Here is a 25,074-nt window from a genome sequence, read left to right as displayed (position 1 = left end):
GAAGATCTCCATTCAAACATGTTTAATTTTTTTTTGTTTGTTCTTATTGTTTGGAAATAGCTTCCTTTTTATCATACTGTTATGAGTGTATTAGAGAACATTTTCTCTTATTTGAAGGATGTAAGCAACTCAACTATACACTCTGGATGATTGTGGATTAGTTGAATTTTGATGATTATATATTTAAGATCTATTTTTTATATTAATGTTTGTGCTTGAAAATTCTGCTTATTTTTGTAAATTTGTCAAAATGTTAAATTCCCAATAAAAATATCTATAAAAAATAAACTGTCCTCTTTCTGGTGCAGCCTCCCTCTACCTCCATACCCATATTGCAGCCTCCTTCTGCCCCCCAACCCTCTTGAGGCTGCCTCTTTTCCTCTCTCCAAGACTTTCCACTCCTGGCAGATGGAACTCCCAAATCTAACGATGGACTCCCAGTCCCAGTCTCAGCAAACGGCAACCCCCAGTTGCTTTTTTTCCTGCTTTTTTTCCCTTCGCTTTATATGTACCTTCTCTTTGGATGACTTTCCACTTACCTTCTGAGAGCCTTGACTGAATTGTTCTTCACCTTGCAGTCTAACAGTGTTGGGTAGATCCTAACCCCATTTAATCATTTCAGACGTATCTGTATTAAATCCCACTTGCCACTGATCCACTAATTCTTCCAACACTTTCCTTTTGAGATTTACCATTACATACACAAAATGGGGACAACGAGGTATCATCCAAAGCTTTTGAAATTGTGTCCTGTATACCCATGTCCTAAAGCTGACTTGTGGATAATCTCATGAAATATCTTCCCCAATCTGAAAAACAACCATTCACCACTACTGTCTGTCATCCATCACGATGTCAACTTTGTATCCATCAACTTTTCATTTATTCCTTGGCCTTTAATTTTTCAGACGAGAAGCTTGTCTGCAACTTGTATCAACAGTCTAAATTCACTTAACTGTCAGTTACTTTATGGATGATGTCTACATTATGTCATAAATTTCTGCTGTGCATCTTCATGTGTCTGAATAAGCTGATATTTGATCTGCAGATCTTTGGGTATGTTGGCTGGACAAGGTTGGGAGCTGGATGAGGTAGTGTTGGTTAATATGATTTTTGTTTTATAGCATTTGGCCGCGTTTCTTGAATCAGAATCGAAGAGGCGAAGAGCATCTCTCACTAGTGTAGAGTGGGCAGTGATATTGTGGTCATCTGCATAATTGTAGGCCATACAATCATTTCCGAGATGACTTTGATGTAGGGGAGAGAGGCTACAGTTTCTGGTCGTGTTTTGTTTGTTTGTTTGGGTCTGTGATGGTCAATTTCATATTAGCACATGGCACCTAGAGTACTCCCGGATTTATCACCTTCAAAGTTCAGCTTGCTTTTTGGTTTCTGAGCTCCATGAATTCTGTCTGCAGGACCTCATTCTTCTCCCTATCTGTGTCATTGGTGCTGATAAGAACTATGAACATAGGAACAGGAGTAGGCACTTCAGCCCCTTGACCCTGTTCAACATTGGTTTCAAGGTCATCATCACACTGTTAATTCTAGTTTTTTTTTACTGAATTCAAATTTTACCATCTGCTATGGTAGGATTCGAACCTAGTTTCCTGAAACATTACCTGGGTCCATGCATTAATAGTATAGACGTAATCTCACTTGTCATAACTCCTGGCCATTTAACCACCCCCTCAGAATGTTCTGCAGCTGCTCAATATATCCTTGACCATGCACCTAGAGGTAACATACCATTCTGGGCTGCTGATGTAGCCTGTACGTTCCCTTCTCAATTTCCTCATTGCTGTTCATTTCTGAATCTTCTCCTCCCTCTATCCCACTCTCATCAGTGCAACTGAGCAATCCATGGTGTCCAAGTCTTGGCTTTGGCTGCACTCCATTGTAGAATCAATACTATCATCCGTATTCAGAAAGGTATGATGGTCGGAGTGTGAGATGCACTCAAGGGAGTCCCCCTGTACCTGCCTGGCTTTCCTTTAGTGCTAAGAAGTCACCTATTTTCTACCTGCATACAGTCAAATTGTAACACTAACTAGTATGTAAAGAAGTGGGCCAGAAAGCTCAGTGGTTCGTACTGCTGCTACACAGTACCAGGGACCTGGGTTCGATTCCAGCCTCTACTGACTGTCTTTGTGGAGTTTTCACATTAATGAATTTTGAGAAGATTTGTAGCTCAGGTTGAGGTTTGCTCGCTGAGCTGGAAGGTTTTTCAGACATTTCATCACCATACTAAGTAGCATCTCCAGTGAGCCTCCAGATGAAGCACTGGTCGTGTAGCCTGCTTTCTATTCATGTGTTTGGTTTCCTTGGGTTGGTGATGTCATTTCCTGTGGTGACGTCATTTCTTATGGTGATGCCAATTCCTGATCTTTTTCTCAAGGGGTGACCTAAGTCAATGTGTTTGTTGACAGAGTTCCAGTTGGAATATCATTCTTCTCGGAATTCTCATGTGTGTCACTGTTTGCCTTATCCTTGGATGGATGTGTTGTCCTAGTCGAAGTGGTGTCCTTCCTCATCCGTATGTAAGGATACTAGTGAGAGTGGGTCATGTCATTTTTGTGGCTAGTTGATGTTCGTGTATTCTGGTGGCTAGTTTTCTGCCTGTTTGTCCAACGTAGTGTTTGTTACAGTTCTTGCAAGGTATGTTGTAGTTTTGCTTGTTGTCTGTAAAGGGTCTTTCAAGTTCATTAGCTGTTCTTTTAGTGTGTTGGTGGGTTTGTGGGCTACCATGATGCCAAGGGGCCTGAGCAGTCTGGTAGTGATTTCCAAGATGTATTTGATGTAGGGGAGACTGGCTAGGGTTTCTGACGTGTTTTGTCTGCTTGTTTGGGTTTGTTGCTGAGAAGTTGGCGGACTCTTTTCATTGGTACCCATTCTTTTTGAATACACCGTGTAGGTAATTTTCCTTTGCTCTTCGTAGTTCCTTTGTGCTGCTGTGTGTGGTGGCTCATTGAAATAATGTTCCAGCTCAGCAAGCAAACCTATGTCCAGTTTGCACATTCTCCCCCTGTCTGTCTGGGTTTCCTCCGGGTGCTTAGATTTCCTCAAATGAGCTTTGTGGGATATTCTTCGGAGAGTCGGTATAGACTTGTTAGGTCAAAGGGCCTGTTTCTACACTGTAGGGATTCTATGATGGAAGTCATTACTGAAGCTCCCAGCCTTGCAGTGATGCCAACTACTGCTGAAGGTCCAAGAAAGACATAATTCAGCATTAAGACTAGAACTATACAATTCAAATGTGAAATCAAGAAACAATCTCTTGCACAAAGGACAAAATGGAAATTCAGTGGTCACAACTGAGATTTTTATAGAGGTAGAGAAATCGAGGGATGTGATTAAAAAAAACAAGTTAGTGAACTTATGGTACGTGTCACTTAGCATCTAAATGAATAGTGGAGCAGTTTTGAGGGGTTAAGTGATCTGCTCCTGTTTCACTGCTTTTAGTTCAGGTAAAGGAAAGCAGAGATGAGAAAGGAGGTATGAAAGAAAAGTTGTTCAGACTGATCATTAACCAGGGTGGTCTTATTAACTTTCTGACATCTGCAGTTTTAAATAATCAATTTTATATTTAAATGTCAATGATGTATTTTCTAGGATTTTTATTTTTAATGAGTATCAAAAATTTACTTATGCCACTGGGCATAGTGAAGCATGCACAGGACTTAAGAGATATGGATATTTTAGATTTTTTAAACCATTCTTGATAAAAAAAAATCTCAGTGGCACATCTTAAGCAAGAAAGGAACAAATACCCAAAAATGTCTAATAGTTGAAATAATTATAATGATAGTCATTTTTTGTGTTAAACTAGTGCTGAATTATTAAATTCTAATCATGTTTGGTTCAAGACAAAAGGACTATTTCTGTTAGTTAGATACATGATTATAATATTCTCAATGTTTTATCTAGGTTTAGAGTCTCTTAACCCCTTACCATATAATGCAAGAAATGTGAAGATTTACTCAGCCATCTCCCAGACTGAAGTGACATTTCAGGAGGGCAGTACAGTTGTCAAACGAATATATTTACACATAATTGTTTGCTTTTGACTTGTCTATCTTTGATTAAAAAGTACTGTTGCTGGTTTGCAGGAGAAAACTTGCTTAGGGATATGATATGTTAATTGGGATCATAAATGAACACCCTTGGTAATGTATGTTACCAGCAGAATACTTTTAAAAGCAGCTATGCAAAATTGACTTGCTCCATTGTTGACCTCTGCTACAATCGATCAATGACTGTGCATGGTTTCTTATAATTATCAATTACGTGATACCTGACATGACACAAATAATATTTCAAACTTCAGCGCTCTGGGGGAATCCTTTAAAAAAATTAATTAAAGAAACCCTTCACATTGTACTTGATTGCCTTTAACTGAATCCTTCTCTCTTGTACTTGATGAAAGGTAAAATGGTTCAAATAAATTATACATTGCGTGAAAGCAATGTAAAGAATACTATCAAAAGCAACCAAATTGTCAACTTTTACACCAAATTAATTTGTGAAATGCCAAAAAATATATAACCTTTCTACACCATGGGGCTCTAACTTTAAATAAAATTACTGAAGTGTCTTGCTAATTTCAATTATCTTGAAGTTGGGTCCAGAAAAAGTGTGTTAAATTTAATGGATTACATGGGCATATCGCCACTCAGTTAGCCAGAGATATGGATGATACAATCTTCCTCTGTTTAATACCCATCTTGATATTGTGAGACAATTTGGCTGAGTAATGTAGTTGGTAAGCTATTTAAACATTACAGACCTAGTAGCTAAGTGTAATTTTATTCTTATCTGCAGTCCAGCCATCAAGGCTGAGCCCAGTTTCATATTCAGTGTCCATGTGCATTTCCCCTGCATGGACTGCTGAGTGCTGATTTAGGATCTTTGCATCAGAGTTGATTGTCTCATGCCCTAAAGTCGTGGCCTGGAGACCAATTATAATGCTTCTGTCTGCAAGTTTTGTCTGAAATGAGAAAATTAAACAGAGAATAGGATATTGACTCCTGAGATGTTATGCTGAAGGAGATTTAGCTAACCACTGAACAGACCTAAATAACGTCAAAATGGTGGTAGAAATCTCTAATAAGAGAACGCACTGGAAATACTTAAATCTGATACCATCTGTGGATAAAGAAAAGCGGAGCTACTGTTTTGAGTCGAATAAGCCTGTTGAATGCTAAAATGCATAAATAGGGCAAGTAGTTGAATAAAATACATTAAATTAATGAGTACAGTTCTCAGTTATGATTTTGAAAACAATGGACATGAGCTTTTTCAATCAACCCTTTGCAACTGATTATCACATGTAATGTTTAAAATCTATTTATGATGCGAATATTTGCAGATATTCTGCTCTTGAATAGTTAATTCACCCATGGTATATCTATTCTCCCAATATTTCAGTAATTCACCTGAGTTATGAATTTGCTTTGGCAAATTTTGCTTGTAGGTTTTTACGTATTTTTAATATGGTAATTCTTATTCAATTATTTTCACACAGCGGAAAACAGCATCTGTGCCTTCTAATGCGCTGCCTCCACCACCACCACCACCACCACCACCACCTCCCCCTGGTGGAATTCCAGTCCCACCTCCCCTTCCAGGAGGCATTGCTCCTCCCCCACCTCCTCCCCCTCCTCCTCCTCCACCACCCCTGCCAGGTGGTGGGCCACCACCACCACCTCCACTTCTTGGTGGCCCAGGCATACCACCACCACCACCACCGCCACCGTTTGGGGGCCCGGCTCCTCCTCCTCCACCCTTTGGAGGTCCAGCTGTTCGTTCGCAGGCTCCTGCACCACTACCACATGGACTACAGCCGAAAAAACAATATAATCCAGAAGCTCCTATGCGAAGAGCCAACTGGTCTCAGGTGAGCATTTGTAAAATGAAAATGTATTTCTTCAAGTGTCAAATATTCTGTCATTTATGTTTTAGCTAACACTAGTTGCCAGCCTGAAAGATGACTGTTCTAGGTAGATTTTCTTTCAAGTCAGTCGCTGCTGAAAATTGTACTGCACAAAAGTCAAAACAACCGAGATATGTAATTTAAATGTTCAAAGAACAGTTGAAGGAATTATTCTAAATAACGAAACGCTCACCTTTTCAGTTTGTTCAAATTACTTTTGTCTTTTCCTGTCACTAAGACATTGCACCCTCCATTCCTCTTCATGAAACTACTATTCTTCATCTCTATTTGAATCTAACATTGCTCCTATGCCTTATGATTTTGATGTTATTATTCTAGGCTTGTAGCCCTCAAAAGCAAGATGCAAAAACAACTCCACACCTCTACTTTTGACATCTGCATTGCATGCGAAACCTTCATTATCTTACCTTATCGGATATCTGTCATATGAGAAGCCAATCGATTTCATTGTTTACAGAATGGAAGCCACTTCAGCTGCATTGCTTCATATCCTTTCCTGTTACTAGCAAGTTAAATCGCTTCTTGCTCATAACTTGTTCTTATTCTGACCATAATCTCCCATTTTTTCCATGTGTGTTTGAGCACTCAATCCCTTAAACCCATCTCAGTTAAACACCTAAGCACTTAAGTTCCTTTTTGGGAAGTCAAGCCACCTAAAATTTTAAGTGTTTAGTTTTGTTCAGGCAGTCCATCTCCCTTTCAAAATCACTGCCTACTTCCAACTCCTCAAAAAAGAAGTCCAATGATCCATCTCCTGTTAACCACCATCCAACTGCAAACACCTTTTCCTAACAAAATCCTTGGATATACTTAGCCATAGTTTACCTTTTCACAGATTCCTGTTTGAATTTTTTTCAGCCAGGTTTCTCCTCTGCAACATCAAAATTATCTTGATCAGAGACTGATAATTTTCTTTGAAACTTTTGTGCATCATTTCCTCCCAATCATGTATAAACATTCATTAGGATCAGAATAATTTTGCACATGTATAACTTTGATACGTAAATGTTCCAAATATTCCCTCTCTTTTAACTCTTAGACTGCCAATCTACTGTTGGATTAATTGTCTGACTTCCAGCCTCTTCCAGTATTTTATTTTTGCCACTGAACATATCCCTTATTTAAACATTATCAGAAACCGAGTCTGTAGGAAATCCGTTATTCTCTACCTAATATTCTGACTTCAATGCTTGTTCTTCAGCAAGGCATTCTTTTCCACTTATCTACCAATGTGACTGTTTCAGTCTATATGCAGCTGAAATCATTTGATGTTTGGGCCACCTCCAAGCTTGGCAATTCCAATTGCCTTGTCATATTCTCCAAAGATGTCAGCTTATCCAAAACCCTATTGCTGTAAGACATTCTTTGCCATTCCCATGCCTGCTGACGTGTATTTGTTCCCTTTTCTCCAATGTTTCACATGCATACTTGTGTGTCATTTGCTGAAATGCTTGAAATGTTTCACTTTTCCCTCTGCTTTTGTTTTATGCCGGTAATCCTAACTCTGAACTTTCCATCAGTGACAGTATTTTCAGGTATCGAGGTGCCATATGTAGGAATTTTTACACTCAACGCTTTTGTGGCTTCTCCATTTCCTTGTTTTAACATATGCTTAGTGTCCATCTTGACCAAGCTATTGCTTAAATCTCTTAATAGTGCCAACACCATTTTGCTTTATAACAGCATTGGATTTTGGCACTTGCCAAGTTGTCTGTTATCAATTGTAAACAACTTGGAAAAAGTGAGAAGAATAGGAGTGTTAAGGAGCTGTCACAGACATGATGGGCTAAATGGCTGTCTCTTGTAATGCATAATGCTATGAAATCAGTTAAACATGACCCCTTTAGCTTACATTATTATTAAGGAATCATTTGGGGATTTAAACCATGCAGTTTTAGTGTGATTGATACCTGAAGTCAACTCATTGTGCCAATTTGTATCACCCATTTAAGAATGAATATGTCCTTACTTGACCAACTGTCAGTTGGGAGCCCACGATTTAATGAGTTCATGAATTCTCTTCCCTTGCCAAATCATAAAAATGAAGTCGGACAAGAAACCGTGCACTACAGGTTTGCATGGACTGGTTGAGCACAACTTCCCAGTTAAACATCAGATATACAAAACTCAATAAATATGAATAGATTCAATCAGGGCTATCTAATAATTTGAAATAACCCATTAATGACTGATTTTCTTAAGCAACTCTATGATGATACATCTGTAGTTCACAATTGAACAATCATGCATTGTGTGTGTTAGAATTCTGTCTGAGATTACTCAAAATTGGTGGAGTACAATTGGGGTTCCATCTCAGTAAATTGAGAAATTAACAATATTAGGTTGCCAGTTTTTAGTTGGTAGATTTTTGTTTTATTTATTCATGTCCAAATGCTGGTGTTTACACACATTTTCATAACTTAAAAGGTCAGGTCCCTGGTTGAGATGTGCTTGAAAGTAAGTTCCTTCACTGAGACTGAGGCAATTGCCTCTGGCACCTTAAGTTGCTGAGCCCCAATGGAGATAGGATTATCTGTTTCATTTGAATCTTCAGGTTTGGTTGAGCACCAATATGAGTATTGATGTTGTCACCTTTCTTGATCTCAGCAATTGTATAGTGAATTGACACAACTGTATTTGTGCTAGATGCACATTTTAACCGTGAAATCCGATGACTCGGGAAAGCTTTTTCCTAGCCCCTTGGAGGTAGCTTTAGAGGGAGAGGGACCAGAAATATTTTTAGAAGTGCATTGACTAACCACCAGATGCTCAGCCTCCGGCAGCATTTCCCCAGGGCTACTTGCATGCCCGGGAGATGACCCGCACAGCAATTGGAGGCCAATTAAAGCCATTATGCTGCCAATCAATTGTTGTTTTCCTCCGGCATTGGCAATTTGCCAAAGGTGCAGGCGACCCTGGCTGTGTCAACAGCTTCTCTCTTCTCAGAAGCGAGAATACAGTTGGAGATTGGAGCATGAATGTATTGTTATCTTGGAGTGAAAACCCAGGTTGCATTCAGTGCTTCTCCATGCAGATATATTCAAGTGGAAGTGTTTCCCTGCTGATAAATCTGACCATTTCAGATGTTAGGATTTTTCGGTTCGTTCCAGTTTGTGCCATGTCTCTATCTTCATCTTTTTCTCTGCATTCACCCACTGAGTACATGCCTTTATTCCTAATGATGCTGCTATCTTCCCTTGTGCTGCTCTGATTAACTGCCCTCTGTCTGATGCCCAAATGCTGCTACTCATTGGATTGTGGTTCCTGGGAGTAGCTTCTTAAGAAACTATTCACAAAAAGATTGCAACAAACAATCATCCATTTATTCTTCTAAATGAATGATTTGTATTTCATTCTCATTAATTTTTTGGGATTGGTACGCTTATGGCAAAAATCAACCATTTATATCTTGAAGAGTACCTTTTATTTAAAAAACATGACCTACTTCATATAGACTGCCCATGGAAGAAAGCAGGGAATTTTCTAACGATTGATAGAGTTATAGAGATGCACAGCACAGAAACAGACCCTTTGGTCCAACTCGTCCATGCCGACCAGACAGCCTAACCTAATCTAATCCCATTTCTCAGCACTTGGCCTATATCTGTTGAAAGAGGAGAAAGTGAGGTCTGCAGATGCTGGAGCTCTGGAAAAGCGCAGCAGGTCAGGCAGCATCCAAGGAACAGGAAATTCGACGTTTCGGGCATAACCCCTTCATCAGGATTCCTGATGAAGGGCTTATGCCCGAAACGTCAAATTTCCTGTTCCTTGGATGCTGCCTGACCTGCTGCGCTTTTCCAGCAACACATTTTCAGCCCTATATCTGTCGAAACCCTTCCTACTCCTGTGCCATCCAGATGTCTTTTAAATGTTGCAATTGTACGAGCCTCCACTAATTTCTCTGGCAGCTGATTCCATACATGTACCACCCTCTAAGTGAAAAAGTTGTTCCTTAGGTTTCTTGCCTTTATCTTTCTCCTGTCACCCTAAACCTAATTCTAATTCTGCACTCTCCACCCCAGGGAAAAGACTTTGCCTATTTATCCTATCCATGCGCCTCATGATTTTCTTAACCTTTATAAGGTCACCCCTCAACCTCCGATGTTCCGGGGAAAACAGCCCCAGCGTATTTAGCCTTTTCCTATAGCTCAAATTCTCCAACTCTGGCTACGTCCTTGTAAATCTTTTCCGAACCATTTTCAAGTTTCACAACAACCTTCCGTTAGGAACGAGACCAGAATTGCATGAAATATTCCAAAACTGGCCTAATCAATGTCCCATACAGTTGCAACGTGACCTCCCAACTCCCGTACTCAATACTCTGACCAATAAAGCAAAGTATTGGTTACCTTCAGTATCCTATCTACCTACGACTCCACTTTCAAGGAATTATGAACCTGCACTCCCAAGGTCTCTTTATTCAGTAACACTCCCTAGGACCTTACCATTAAGTGTATAAGACCTGCTAGGATTTGCCTATCCAAAGTACCACACCTCACATTTATCTAAATTAAATTCCATCTGCCACTCCTCAGCCCATTGGCCTATCTGATCAAGATCCCGTTGTACTCTGAGGTAACCACGTTCGCTGTGCACCATACCTCCAATTTTGATGTCATCTGCAAACTTACTAACTATACCCTTGTGTTTACATCCAAATCATTTCTATAAATGACAAAAAGGAGTGGACCTAGCACTGATCCTGTGGCACTCCACTGGTTACAGGCCTCCAGTCTGAAAAGCAACCCTCCACCACCAGCCTCTGTCTTCTACCTTCAAGCCACTTCTGTATACAAATGGCTAGTTCTTCCTGTATCCCATGAGATCTAACCTTGCTAACCAGTCTCCCATGAGAAACTTTGTCGAACATCTTACTGAAATCCATACAGATCACATCTATTGCTCTGCCCTCATCAATCCTCTGTTACTTCTTCAAAAAACTCAATCAAGTTCGAGACATGATTTCCCACGCACAAAGCCATGCTGACTATCCCTCATGAGTTCTTGCCTTTCCAAATATATGTCAATCCTGAATCTCAGGATTCCCCTCAATAACTAGCCCACTACCGATGTCAGGTTCCCTATAGTCTATAGTTCCCCGTCTTTTCCTTACCATCTTTCTTAAATCATGGTCCCACATTAGCCAATCTCCAGTCTTCTGGCATCTCACCTGTGACTATTGATGATACAAATATCTCAGCAAGGGGCCCAGCAATCACTCCCCTAGTTTCCCTCAGAGTTCTAGGGTACACCTGATCATGTCCTCGGGATTTAGCCGCCTTTATGCATTTCTCCTCTCTAATATGGACATTCTATATCTTCCATATCCTCCTCCACAGTAAATACTGATGTTTAGCATCTCCCCATCTCCTGTGGCTCCACACATAGGCTGCCTTGCTGACCTTTGAGGTGCCCTATTTCCTCTGAAGTTAACCCATTTGTCCTTAATGTACTTATAAAAATCCTTTGGATTCTCCTTAACCCAATTTATCGAAGCTATTCCATGTCTCCTTTTTGCCCTCCTGATTTCCCTCTAAAGTATATTCCTACTGCCTTAATACTCCTCTAAGGATTCACTCGATTTATCCTGTCTCTATCTGACACATTCCTCCTCCTCCTTAAACAAAACCACAATTTCTCTTGTCATCCAGCATTCCCTACACCTACTAGCCTTTCCTGCACCTAGCAGCCATTCCTTTCCCCCTAATAAGAATATACTGTCTCTGGACTCTTGTTATCTCATTTCTGAAGGCTTCCAATTTACCTTTACCTGCAAACATCTACCCCCAATCCGCTTTTGAAAGTTCTTGCCCAATACTGTTAAAATTGGACTTTCTCCAATTTAGAACTTCAACTAGTAGATCTGATCTATCCTTTTCCATCACTATTTTAAACTAATATAATTTTGGTTGTTGGCACAAAGTGCTCCCCCACTGACCCCCCAGGCACCTGCCCTGCCTTATTTCCCTAACAGTAGGTCAAATTTTGCACCTTCAGTAGTAGGTAAATCCACATACTGATTCAGAAAATGTTCTTGTACATGCTTAACAAATTTCTCTGCTTCTAAACCCTGAGCACTATGGCAGTCCCAGTCTATGTTTAGAAAGCTAATATCCTCTACCATAACCACCCTATTATTCTTAAAGGTAATGAAATTCTGACAAATCTGTTTCTCAATTTCCCTCTGACTATTACGGGATCTATAATACAATCCCAGTGAGGTGGTCATGCCTTTCTTATTTCTCAGTTCCACCCAAATAACTTTCTTGGATGTATTCCCAGGAATATCCTCCCTAAGTACACCTGCAATGCTATCCCTTGTAAAAATGCCACTCCCCCTCCTCTCTTGCTCCCCTATCTGTCTTTCCTGTAGCATTTGTATCCTGGAACATTAAGCTGTCAGTCCTATCCATCCCTGAGCTATGTTTCTGTAATTGCTCTGATATCCCAGTCCTATGTTCCTAATCATGCCCTGAGTTCATCTGCCTTCCCTGTTAGGCCTCTTGTATTGAAATAAATGGAGTTTAACTTATCAGTCCTCCCTTGGTCTCTGCTTTGTTCTTTCCTGCCCTGAATGTTTGACTCGCTCCCTTTCCCAACTGTACCAGTCTCAGATTGATCTCTTTCCTAACTATGTCTGTGGCTCCCCACTACCCCACCCCCCCACCCCTACCCCCATCTCCACCCCGCCCAATCTCCTGAGTTTAAATCCTCCAGAGCAGCACGAGCAGGTCTCCCTACCAATACATTAGTCCCGTTCCAATTCATATGCAATCCATCCTTCTTGTACAGGTTTCTTCTACCCCCAGAAGAGATTCCAGTGATCTAATGATGTGAACCCTTCTTCCATGCACCAGGTCCTTAGCCACATATTCATCTGCTCTATCTTCCTACTCCTACCCTCACTAATTTGTAGCACCAGGAGTAATCCAGATGTAACTATTGTCGAAGGCCTCCTTTTTAAATTCTTGCCTAACTTTGTATATTCTCCCATCAGAATCTTATTCTTTTCACTTCCAATGTCATTGGTTCCACTGCGTACAATGACCTTCCCTTTAAGAACATTCTGCACCCTCTCTGAAACACTGACAGAATCTAAGCTTAAACATGACAAAGAAAGACTACTACTTTAAAACTAACCAGCAGGGTGCATGTGCCCTGTCTTTAAATTTGAAATTTGAAAGAAACTTTGTATTTAATTGACCAATTTGAATGTCATGTGTGTCAAGCTTGTTTTACTCCATTGTCAATTACAGGGGAAACCTCGACTATCCAAATGAGATGGGCAGGCACTATTTTGTTCGGTTAATCGATTAAATGCCATTCCTCTGGGTTTTTAAAGTCTACTCCCTGGTTAGGAGATTGCAGAAGCATAAAGTGTGCGAGGCCCTGCACCCAAACCCCTGCCTCCAGCACAAAGCACATGGGCCCCTGCCCCCAATACCTGCCAACCACGTCCAACCCCGCCTGCCCCAGCCCCCCAACCCTGACCAACACCCCCCCAACGCCGTCCAGCGCTGCCCCCCGCCCCTAACCCTGTTCAACATCGTCTCCACCTGCCCCCACACTCCAACCCTGTTCAACACCATCCGTCCAAAACCACCCCCCCCCTTCCACGCCTGCCCCCTCTCTGGTGCAGCCGGACTGGACACCATCACTAAGACTGCGACTGCATCTGCCTTTGTGGGGCAAGTCTCCAAATAGCGCATGCACACAGCCACAGCCCCACACACAACTTTTTACTGTAATGTTTTGACAGGTTCCACCTTTATTCTGTACGGTACAATGTCAGACAGATTATCTGGGGAAGTGGGGTGGAGGTGGGGGGGCGGGGCGCAATTAGGGTACACCCCACTGTAGAACTCCAAGAAAAGTTTGGGGAGAGAGAGGGTGGGAGGTCAGTCATTTGGAGATGATGCACTGTAAACAAAAGAGGCTGTTGCTGTTGGAAACATGTCTTTGATGTAATGTTTCTATCGGGACCTCGAGATCGCCTTTGGGTGGCATGGTGGCTCAGTGGTTAGCACTGCTGCCTCACAGCACCAGGGTCCCAGGTTCAATTCCAGCCTTGGGTGACTGTGTGGAGTTTGCACGTTCTCCCCGTGTCTGTGTGGGTTTCCTCAGGGTGCTCCAATTTCCTCCTACATGCCAAAGATGTGCAAGTTTGGTGAATTGGCCATGCTAAATTGTCGATAGTACTAGGTGCATTAATCAGAGGGAAATGGGACTGGGTGGTTATTCTTTGGAGGATCGGTGTGGACTTGTTGGACTGAAGGGCCTGTTTCCACACTGTAGAGAATCTAACCCGATTTTTGGATAATTGGTATTCGGATAATCGAGGTTCCTCAGTATTTGCCAGTACATTTGTTCAGAAATATAACTTCGGGAAATCTGGAATTTTAATGACTGTCTGTCTATGCATTTTAAGGATCTCGATGTTTCTGCAAAAATTCAACAGAATACGATATCTATATGCAAATACTCTTTGCTGGCCACATCCCTTTTCTAAATGACTTTAGAACACTGCTAATGCACATCTTATTTGCATGCACAAAACTGAATGGCTTTTAGCTTCGAAGACCTTCAGGGTTTATTAGTTGAGAGAGCCTTTGTTCCTTAAAAGCCACTCTCTGTTTGATCAGCTGTTTTTTGCCTGTCACTTCCCAGCATTCAATTCCACTTAAGCCTGTACTTTACTGAAATTCCAATTGAGCCCACCATTCAGGCAATTGAAAGGTTAATCTTTCTTTAGTTTCATGTCCATACTCTCTCCTTTCAACTCTGAGCTGTATCTGGACTATTTTCTTCAAATTTTAAAAATGTAAATGTAAGATGTTACATGTTGAATTTGATGTTATAAGGGCCTTTTTGAGACTTGCAGTTTTTAATGATGGAAACTGGGGAGAAAAATCATGTTGCCTTTAGCTACTGTCTTGTCATTCTAATATTATAAAGATATCTGTTGTAAATATATTCCAGAACCTCCTTTTACTTTGGAATGTAACTACATTGGATAAAATATTAAAATGTGCATGACTGCTGTTTGAAGTCCAACAGAGAGAAATTAATGAAAAGGAATTGTAGGATGACAGTTTCATAAGGGCATTAATATTAACAAATGTATTGTTTCATTGAGTTGTTTATTTCCAAGATAGAATAGCTCTTGTAATGTGGCTTTGGAAGAATTTCAAAATTATGCAGTTGTATTTTTTTTCCTCCCCTGAGTGAAGTGAAAGTTGCCATGGTCCCAGAGAACCAGAGGCTGCTGTCTCATTAGAGAGAAATGACTGGTGGTGAGGTTAACTGTTGGGTCACTATCTGTTGAGCACATTTGAGAAGCTGGGGCCTTCATGGTGACCTTAGCTGGTACAGAAATTGAACCCTTGTTGCTGGTGTCAACAGTGATGACATTAGAAATTTTGTTTGTCACCATAAAATTGACAAAGATAACTTTGAACCTGAGAGGATAAGTGCATTTTCAAAACCAGTTTGACAGTGATTATGAAGTGGTAATCTCATCAAAATATTTGATAATTTCTTTTTCAGCATGTTCTGCAAAGCAAATAAAAATATAATGTAAGATAAGTAAATGCAGTTGGATCTTGCTCTTTCAGAATATCAGATTTAATTTGTCATCAATATTTTGGCATCTAGCAGTTTCTGAAATAGAGACTTCTGCAGAAAACTTAATCTATTCTTTCGAGCAACCTATTTTAGCTGTTCCACCCATTCTGTTCAAATACATATTTCTGGTGTTTGTCTGAAATTTTACTTTAACCAGAAGCCTCTGTTCTTTTGTGTTACTGTCTTTCAGTTACTGTAAGTATTATTTTAAGTTTGTTTTCTGTGCTCTGTTAAATACTTACTTAACTTCTCAGGGTACCCAGTGATTTTTTTATGCTGATTAGGGCTCTGAGTTATTAGTCATTTGTCATTTGAAGCTGCCTGACACAAGTTATCCTTCCTAATAGATCGAATGGGCGTACATTGTCAATGTTAATGACAGTGCCTGTGACTCGCAGGATCCTCTTCACTCCCACAACGTCTCTGTCGCTAGCAATGTTTTATGCTGACTTCTGATAGAAAGTTAGAAAAAATGTTTCACTGTTTGCAATGGAATACGTGGAGGAGGGAAGGACAGTATTTGTGGAATTGGACTGTCATCAACAATCAATTGCTAATGAATAGCATTGTCTGCCTAGTAAATTCCATATGACTGGTCATGAGTTCTGTGGGTCATTGTGTGGCTGATGAACCCGAACCTAGAGCTGCTTCTCTGACCATGCATTCACCAGTTGTTTCTAGGAGGTGGGCGTAGTCCTTGACCTTGAGATCATTGATATTCCTTTCTTCAGTTCCTTTTCTACTACTACTTGCTGGCGCGTGTTCTCAAAGAATTGTCTTTTCATACAGGGGCTCCTCACAAGTTGGTTTCTTATGAAAGAGAATTTTCCTTGTATTAATATCTATTTTAAATTTCTCGAGCCTTTGATATGCTTCCCTTGTCCTCCGTTTATTCAAGTACCTTTCTTGAGCTGGATAAAAGAGTTTGCTTTGGGCAGTCATATCTAAGCATGGGATTGATCCAGTGGAGTTGATTTCCGATGTTCATGGTCTCGATGCTTGTGCTATTGTCTGCTTCATGGATGCTGATGTTAACATGCCTGTCCTCCCAGCTGATGCAGAAAAACTGTATCAACCAGTGTTGATTGCATTTCTCAACGATTTTGTGATGGCATCGATATGCAGTCCAGGTTTTAGAGCCATGTAGAAGAATAGGAAGGACGACTGCCTTATACACAAGGATCTTGGTATTCGAATGGATGTCACTGTCATTGAAGACTCTCGTCCTTGGGTGTCGAAGGCAGGGCTTGCATGTTGCAATGTTGAATCTTCATGTCAATATCAGGCTTTGATGAGAGGTAGCTTCTCACATAAAGGAAGTGTACTATATTTCTCTATTGATCTTGATGATAAGATGGACCAGAACTTGACATAGTTTGGTGAGCAAAAAAATTGAATCTTTTTGAGGTTGAGACTGTATCCAATTCTTGGATGCCCTTTCATGAAAAGATTAAGCGAGACTTAAAAATTCTTTTCCAAGAGAGCAGAAATGGCATTGCGATTCGCATACTGAAGTTCCACAAGTCAAATCAGTGTCATTATCTTCTTGGATTTCAACCAGAAGAAACCAGAGTCTACTCCACGGGCAATGTGGTCTGCTAACCTCTGATAAATAAGCAGAAAAGAAGTAAGAAGATTTCAGTGCTTGTAATTGACTATATACAGAGGAGGGAAGGGCATCATTTGTGGAGTTGGACTAAGATGTATGTGAGGGAGGGAATTTCAGTGTAACATGGAGATGTGTGGTACCTGCAAGAAAGGAATGAGTGAGCTGCAAAGGTATATTCCCCTGACAAATTGTGTGCTGCAGAATTCTAGGCAAATCAGACTGAGCTGGTAAGTATTATAGCAGTCAACGTAACAAGCCATGATTTAGAAGTGTCAGTTTTGGACTGTGGTGTACAAAGTTAAAAATCACACAACACCAGGTTATTGTCCAACAGGTTTGTTTGGAAGCAGTAACTTTCAGAGTGTTGCTCCTTCATATGGTACTCCACGACCACCTGGTGTTGTGAGATTTTTAAATTAACAAGCCACTCTGAACTCCTGGAGCCTTTTGATGCACCATCTCCAGATTGGAGGGAGCGCACTGTCACCTCCTTGGCCGTCCTCATTCAGGCCTGCTTAGATGAATGCATTGTCTCCCTCCTCTAGTCTTAGGGAAATCTCTGCTCACTACCGTATCTCAGGTCCCACATGACCTCCAAGTAAGCATGACCCTTTCTAGATCTCCTTTCACTCCTGTACCTGCTGTAGACTCAAAATTCCAAATGCTGTACAAACAAGAACCAATGATAGGCCATCTGGCCCCTTGAGCCAAACTATATCATTATATTTGGTCATATCTGATATCATTGTAACCTCATATCCCCATTAATACCTACATTTGATGACCTTTCATCCCCTTACTTAGCAAGAACTTATCCACCTCTACATTACAATAATCAAGTTCTCTGTTTCTACCACCTTTTAGGAAGACCGTTCCAAAGACTCAAGACTGTCTGAGAGAAAACAAAATGCCTCATCTCCATTTCGAATGGACAGTTCTTGATTTTTTAGGAGTGACTCCTAGTCCTTGTTTCTCCCTTAAGAGGAAATATGATGTTCATATCCACCCTGTCAAGATCTCTCAGGATCTTATAATTCAATTATGTTGTCACTTGGCCTTCTAAACTTCTGGCCCGCCCAACATTTCTTAATAACACAGTCCACCCATTCCACGTATTAGTTTAGTAGACCTTCTCTGAATTGTTTCCCACACATTTACATTCTCCCTTAAATAAGGTAGCCAGTATTATGCTCAGTACTCCTGATGTAGTGTCAGTGTCCTGTATAACTGAAGGACAGCCTCTTCATTTTCTATTCAATTTCCCTTGCCTTAAATTATAACATTCTATTGGCTTTTCTAATTATTTAGTATCTTGAATGGTACCTTTCATGATTGATACACTTGGCACCCCAATAGCTGTGCATTTCAGTGTTAGAATATCTTAATTTTGAAATAATATGCTTCCTTTTCATTTTTCCTGCCCAACTTCACATTTTTCCACATTATACACTTGGATTTGCAGATCTGTGCCCAACCAGTTCAAAATATATGTGTGTGTGTGTGTATATATATATGTATACATAATATGTGTGCACATATATATGATATTTATATGAATCTTTTTTGTAGTTCCTTTCATCCTTTTCACGGTAGTATATTCACCAGTTTCCTTCTATCCACACCACATGTTACATCCGCAGAGAACTCCCAATAGCTTGATTAAACATGATTTCTCTTTTCAAAATTATGTTGTCTCAGCTTGATTCCTTTGAACGTATCCAAGTGCCCTGTTCTAACTAACTTCATGATTTTTTTTAGCATCTTCTCTAGGACAGATATTAAGCTAGCTTCCCTGTAATTTTCTGCTTTGTCTCAATCCCAACAATAAATATTAATAATTTTTAGTGATGTCTCACATATAAATCGCGGCAATGATTTTCCAGTCTAAGTGAATTTTGATGTTATTGGGGAGAAAATGGAAGAATTTATTCCTTGGCGAATCTACTACTGTTGCAGGCAAAGCATTCCATACCCTTACTACTCTGAGTAAAGAAATTACCTCTGACATCTGTCCTATATCTATCACCCCTCAATTTAAAGCTATGTCCCCTCGTGCTCACCGTCACCATTCTTGGAAAAAGGCTCTCCCTGTCCACCCTATCGAACCCTCTGATTATCTTATATGTCTCTATTAAGTCACCTCTCAACCTTCTTCGCTCTAACAAAAACAGCCTCAAGTCCCTCAGCCTTTCCTCATAAGACCTTCCCTCCATATCAGGCAACATCCCAGTAAATCTCCTCTGCACCCTTACCAAAGCTTTCACATCCTTCTTATAATGCAATGGCCAGAACTGTACACAATACTCCAAGTGCGGCCGCACTAGAGTTTTGTACAGCTGTAGCATAACCTCATGGTTCAGGAACTCGATCCCTCTTTTAATAAAAGCTAAAACATTGTATGCCTTCTTAACAAACCTGTCAACCTGGGTGGCAACTTTCAAGAATCTGTGTACCTGGGCAACGAGATCTCTCTGCTCATCTACATTACAAAGAATCTTACCATTAGCCCAGTACTTTACATTTCGGTTACTCTGACTCACGCTTGTCCGCATTAAGCTCCATTTGCCACCTCTCAGCCCAGCTCTGCAGCTTATCTATGTCTCTCTGTAACCTACAACATCCTTCGTCACTATCCACAAGTCCACCTACCTTGGTGTCGTCTGCGAATTTACTAACCCACCCTTCTACGCCCTCAACCAGGTTGTTTATAAAAATGGCGAACAGCAGTGGACCCAACACCAACCCTTGCGGTACACCACTGGTAACTAGACTCCAGGATGAGTGTCTTCTTTCAGCAAGCCAATTATTGATCCAAACTGCTATATCTCCCACAATCCCGTTTGTCCGCATTTTGTACAATAGCCTACTGTGTGGAACCTTATCGAATGCCTTGCTGAAATCCATATACACCACATCAACCGATTTACTCTCATCTACCTGTTTGGTTACCTTCTCAAAGAACTCAATAAAGTTTGTGAGGCACGACCTACCCTTCACAAAACCATGCTGCCTATCCCTAATCAAATTATTCTTTTCTAGATGATTATAAATCCTATCTCTTATAACCTTTTCCAACACTTCACCAACAACTGAAGTAAGGCTCAGTAGTCTATAATTACCTGGGTTGTCTCTACTCCCCTTCTTTAACAGGGGAACCACATTTGCTATCCTTCAGTCTTCTGGCACTATTCCTGTAGAATATATTTAATGTGAGAGGAGAAAGATTTTAAAAATAATGAGGGACACCAATTTTGCTCACAAAGTGGTTCACTGGAATGAACTTGCAGAGGAAAAGGTTGATGAGAGTACAGTTACAATGTTTTAAAAGACACTGAGATAACTACATGAATAAGAAGTGTTTGGAGGCATATGGGACTAGTTTAGTTTGGATAATTGTCAGCATGGACTGGTTGGCTAAAGGTCTGTTTCTATTGTTCACACATGGTGGTGAACCCTTCTGTTAATTAAACTAAACACCCAGAAAGGCTCACCTTGCCGTGTAATCTATTAAAATAAGAGTGACAGAGAGCTCCAAAATTCCATTATTTGAAGAAGGTAACATCAATTTATTCTTTAACTCTAAAAATGAACATTAACAACCACTATTCACAACTCTAAAACCCCCTTTCTCTTAACTGCTTATTATCTGCCTCCAACTCGACAACAAGATACTGTTCCAATAAGATACTTATTAAAATTACATCAAATTAATTTTAATACTAAACTGTGGCTATTGTTGCCTGTGTCTTGTCTGTCTTTCGGCTGAAGATCTCCCTGGGTCGTCGTCTTTTGTTTTATTGAGAAGATGTTTCACCTGAAAACGTACCTTTGATAGAGTTTGGGTCTGTCTTGATGGCAGGTACTCTCTTGATGGCAATTACTCTGTCTGACTTTCAAAGTGTCTGCTTTTTTATCCTCCCAACATCGTATCATCTCATTGGTTTGATATTGGCAAATACAATAAATTCAATCTCGATTGGGTTATCGTATTTTGAGGGATAATTTAAACTGGTTAAATTTGAAATGTTCTCAAAACAGCAACCAACTGGGGTATCTATTTCTCAGCCAAAATGTTACATACTTTCAATTTTTCAGTCTAATCCAAAACTGCTAGCTAGGTATGATAGGTGCTCGTCAGCTCTCAGTACAAAACCGCATTCACTCTCTTTTAAAGGCACAGCACATGCCTTCAACTTCATAACACTATGCAGTATGACTCTGTGACTATGTGACTGTCACTGTCTGTGCTAACATTTAATGTTTGCCAGTGGCCCTTGAGAAGGCTTCCTTTGTCTTCCTTCTTAAACTGTTAAAAGCCATGTGGTGTGGTAAAGCCATGGTGCGATTTGCAAAAGATTCTATGAATCTTGATTCTATGATACTGCAGGAATGGCAATACTATTCTATTATGTCAATTAATCTGTACTTTTTCATTCATTTTGCAAAAATTGTAGTTTTCACTCTGAGAATGGTGCATGCTTTAAAATGGAAACGACCATTCAGAGATTCACACAAACATTTTTTTTAATTTTAGCTTTAAGCATAAAGGACTGGAGCTTCAGTTACATAGATTGGAGAAACTGATGCTGTGCTCTTTCAAGAAGAGTGGTTTCAAAGAAAATTTGATAGGAGTATGCAGTATCATAAGGGATCTAGTGGGAGTAGGTTGGTACAAGCTCTTTCATCAATGGAATGATAGAGACCCAGCTGTCTTAGTTCAGGACATGATGAACTTTGAGTCACTACTTCAGAAACAATTAAATGTACAGAGGCTGTTAAAATGTCGTCAGCAAACTGTGACCTTGGGCATTTTGAGCTCTGCATGATCTTGAGTCCCAGCACTTATCTAATTAAGTATCGACATTTGTAACCCTACATACCTTTGTTTAAGTTTGCGTCATTAACAAGAGGCATCATCTATGTGGAAAATGGTTACATCAAAATTCAAAAACATGATGAATTATGAAATATGAAACATCACTGACCTGTAAATTTACCCTTCTTTCTCTGTCTGCATGGTGCCTGACCTGTTGTATTTTCTGGTTCCATTTATTTTTAAGTCAAAAGCTAATGTTTTGATTAATGTGAATGAATCCCATCAATGTTCATTCTGTTAAGTCGGTTTCCTTTCTCCAAACTCGGCTGAGTGCATCCTAATGCATCAAATGAAAGTACAGGATTATAACCAACACTCCTGTATTTTTGGAGGAAACACATTCAAACATATGTAATTCATATAACGGAGGACACAACCTATACTTGTAATATAACAACAGAATCAAATAGTTCTGCAGTTAGAGTTCTATATCGAAATCACTGAACCAGCGGTATGCCATTTAATTAGCCTAAGTAATGAAGAACATTGTCTTAAAGTGGGTTAAGGAGTACTTTCTACCAGCCTCCTGGTAATTCAAATATATTTCACCAAGAATCGTCTGCTCTTGAGAATTTTGCTTTACTTGAAATTTCAACTCATCTAAGAAACTACAGACCTGCAATTGCTTAGTTTTAATTCTGTGTGTATCTAGTCTTTATCTGGGTGATAGCATGGATCTATCTTGAGAGTGAGATGCTGTGGTATCAATATTTGTGTTAAGAATATGATAATAAATGTCATTTCTAATTTTTCGCTGCTTGAAAATATTTAATTGGCATGATCACTCTGAGGTTACAAAAATACACATTCCTGATATCGAATGTAGTGATCAAAGCCATTAAGATAAGAACATTTGATTCTTTCCATAATACACAGAACACTACTTCCATCTGATATGCAGAAGAAATAATGCTATGAAGAAAATTCTTGTTAATGCAGTGATTTGAAAGCTAATTGGATCATTTTGTGAGGAGGAAGCTTTTATGGGAGTGTGGGGAAAGAATCAATGTAACATGAGGCAAATTGGACTTGCGAAATTTGGTATTGATAGGCTAAATGGCTGCCTGTTGCTCCTATGCTTCTCTGGTGTCCAGACAAAAGGTATTTCTCAATAACTACTTTGTACGGACATATTTATTTGATTATTGTTTGAACAGCATGTTACAAGCATCTCGGTTGCCTCATTTTTGACATAATAGTGATAATTACACTTGCAAAGAATTTCATTGACTTTGAAATGCTTTGGAATGTCCATGGGTTGTGATAAGCATTTTCAGACTTCTCAGTTCCAGTTTTCTGCTCACTCTCCATACCTTTATCTTTATGTGCTTTGTGTCAGATCACCAATAATTACAGCTTCAGAACAGGTTAGTGTGGCGAAATGGCCTATTCCTGTTCTTTTATTCCTTCAATACCTTTACTTTTTTAAAAAATATCCATTTTAATTGCAGCAATAACTTCTCTGTCTTTTGTCATTAATGGAAATATATATTGCGTAGTCTCAATCTCTTACATGAACAAACATTACTTTTCTAGAAATATGATATTTGAATCAACAGTTGTAATGTGACAGACACTTGCTGCATCAGACTTACTTACATAAACTGCTTGGTCGAAAAATGAGTTGAAGTTCAAGGTTACCATGAAACTTCATAAATATTCAGATCCACATTAATGCAAACAAATTCAGATTTCATTTTTGTTCTATGAAATGGTCAGATTTTATTGCTAATTCATGGGATTTGTTCTGCAGTGCCATCCATTTATAATTAAATCATCTGGCTTATGGTGACAGTGTTCTGATTTCTCTGATTTCTGCTTTTTCCATATAAAATTACTAGGTTATCCAAAATATTTACAGATATGTTACATGACCACATACCAAAAATGTGTGTTCGTTGAGAAATTACTCTTTTAAAAAAAATCCTTGGATTATTTAGATTAAATATACTACCACTCAGACCTACAGTGAATTAAATAAATTACAAGTTTTTTTTAATTCTGTGCATCTATCCAAATGAAGAAATGGTTCCTTGACTGCAGAATCTTGGGTGAAATTGTACTTTAAATCACAGCATACCCTAGTAGACTGAGTTTAATGTCTGAGCTATTTTAAAGATGCTGACAGCGCGTTGCTTATCAGTGCCTTGTACAATGAAAAATTCCCCCTTGCACCAGTAATATTTAATGTTGTAATATTTTATTGTACTTTGTTAACAATAGCAGCTGTCTCTTCTCAAACAGCGAACAACATTTGAAAAGTTTTTTTTGAGAAGAGGTCAACACCCAATTTTAAATAAATAGCTGACAAAAAGAAATTTTGTTCTTGTGTTAGAAACTCTGTTTTGAATTTACTAATTATTTCTTCAATTAAGAAGAATTGAACCCATTTAAGCAACACTGGGAAAAAAGAGGAAATTAATGTTTCCTTTCTGTGTAGTCCCAAAGGTTTGCAGACAATTGGCTGAAGTTGAAAAACTAATTTAAGTCTTAATGTTCTGCAATACTTGATTATAATCTGTTCTCAGATGGTGATCCATTGTTGCAGTTATGATAAACATGGAAAATTATGAACAATATTAGTTAATGTTCTTCCTCAATTCTAGATTGGGCCTCAGGAAATGACAGAGACGTGTTTTTGGATCAAAGCCAAAGAAGAAAAGTTTGAGAGTCCGGATCTATTTGCTAAACTAGTGCTTAGTTTTGCTACGCAAGCAAAAGGTAACCATTTTGATTGCTATAACCCATTTTATCAACATTGTAAACATTTCAGCATGTACTTCAAACATTACTTTTCCCTGAAGGAAGTTTGGCTTGGTCTTTTAAAATATGTACATCACAGTCTTGTACTTTTGAAGGCGATAGATCTAAAATTTAAGGTTTTGGTATTTCAAGGACTTAAGAATCCATACCAGATCCAGTAACAGGTTCAGGTGATATTGCCGTAGGGTTTGTTACAATAAACAAAATGGTTGTTTAAAGTGAAATATTTGATTGAATAAGTAATCCAAT

The 25,074-nt window shown here is 39.4% G+C and overlaps 1 protein-coding gene across 4 annotated transcripts in view; it reads left to right on the top strand.

Moving 5' to 3' along the window:
- The window catches only part of diaph2 (diaphanous-related formin 2), a 739,556-nt gene that overhangs the window by 313,482 nt on the left and 401,000 nt on the right, over positions 1-25,074 (top strand). For all 4 annotated transcript variants that reach the window (XM_060832634.1, XM_060832633.1, XM_060832630.1 and 1 more), the window contains 2 exons: positions 5,525-5,896; positions 24,669-24,783. In XM_060832634.1, coding sequence (XP_060688617.1) covers positions 5,525-5,896; positions 24,669-24,783 — 487 coding nt within the window. The remainder of the gene's footprint in view (positions 1-5,524; positions 5,897-24,668; positions 24,784-25,074) is intronic.

Source organism: Hemiscyllium ocellatum, chromosome 11, assembly GCF_020745735.1.
Source record: "Hemiscyllium ocellatum isolate sHemOce1 chromosome 11, sHemOce1.pat.X.cur, whole genome shotgun sequence".
Taxonomy (NCBI): Eukaryota; Metazoa; Chordata; class Chondrichthyes; order Orectolobiformes; family Hemiscylliidae; genus Hemiscyllium; species Hemiscyllium ocellatum.
Note: the sequence above shows the minus strand (reverse complement) of the source record. Positions and strands in the feature narration are given on the sequence as shown.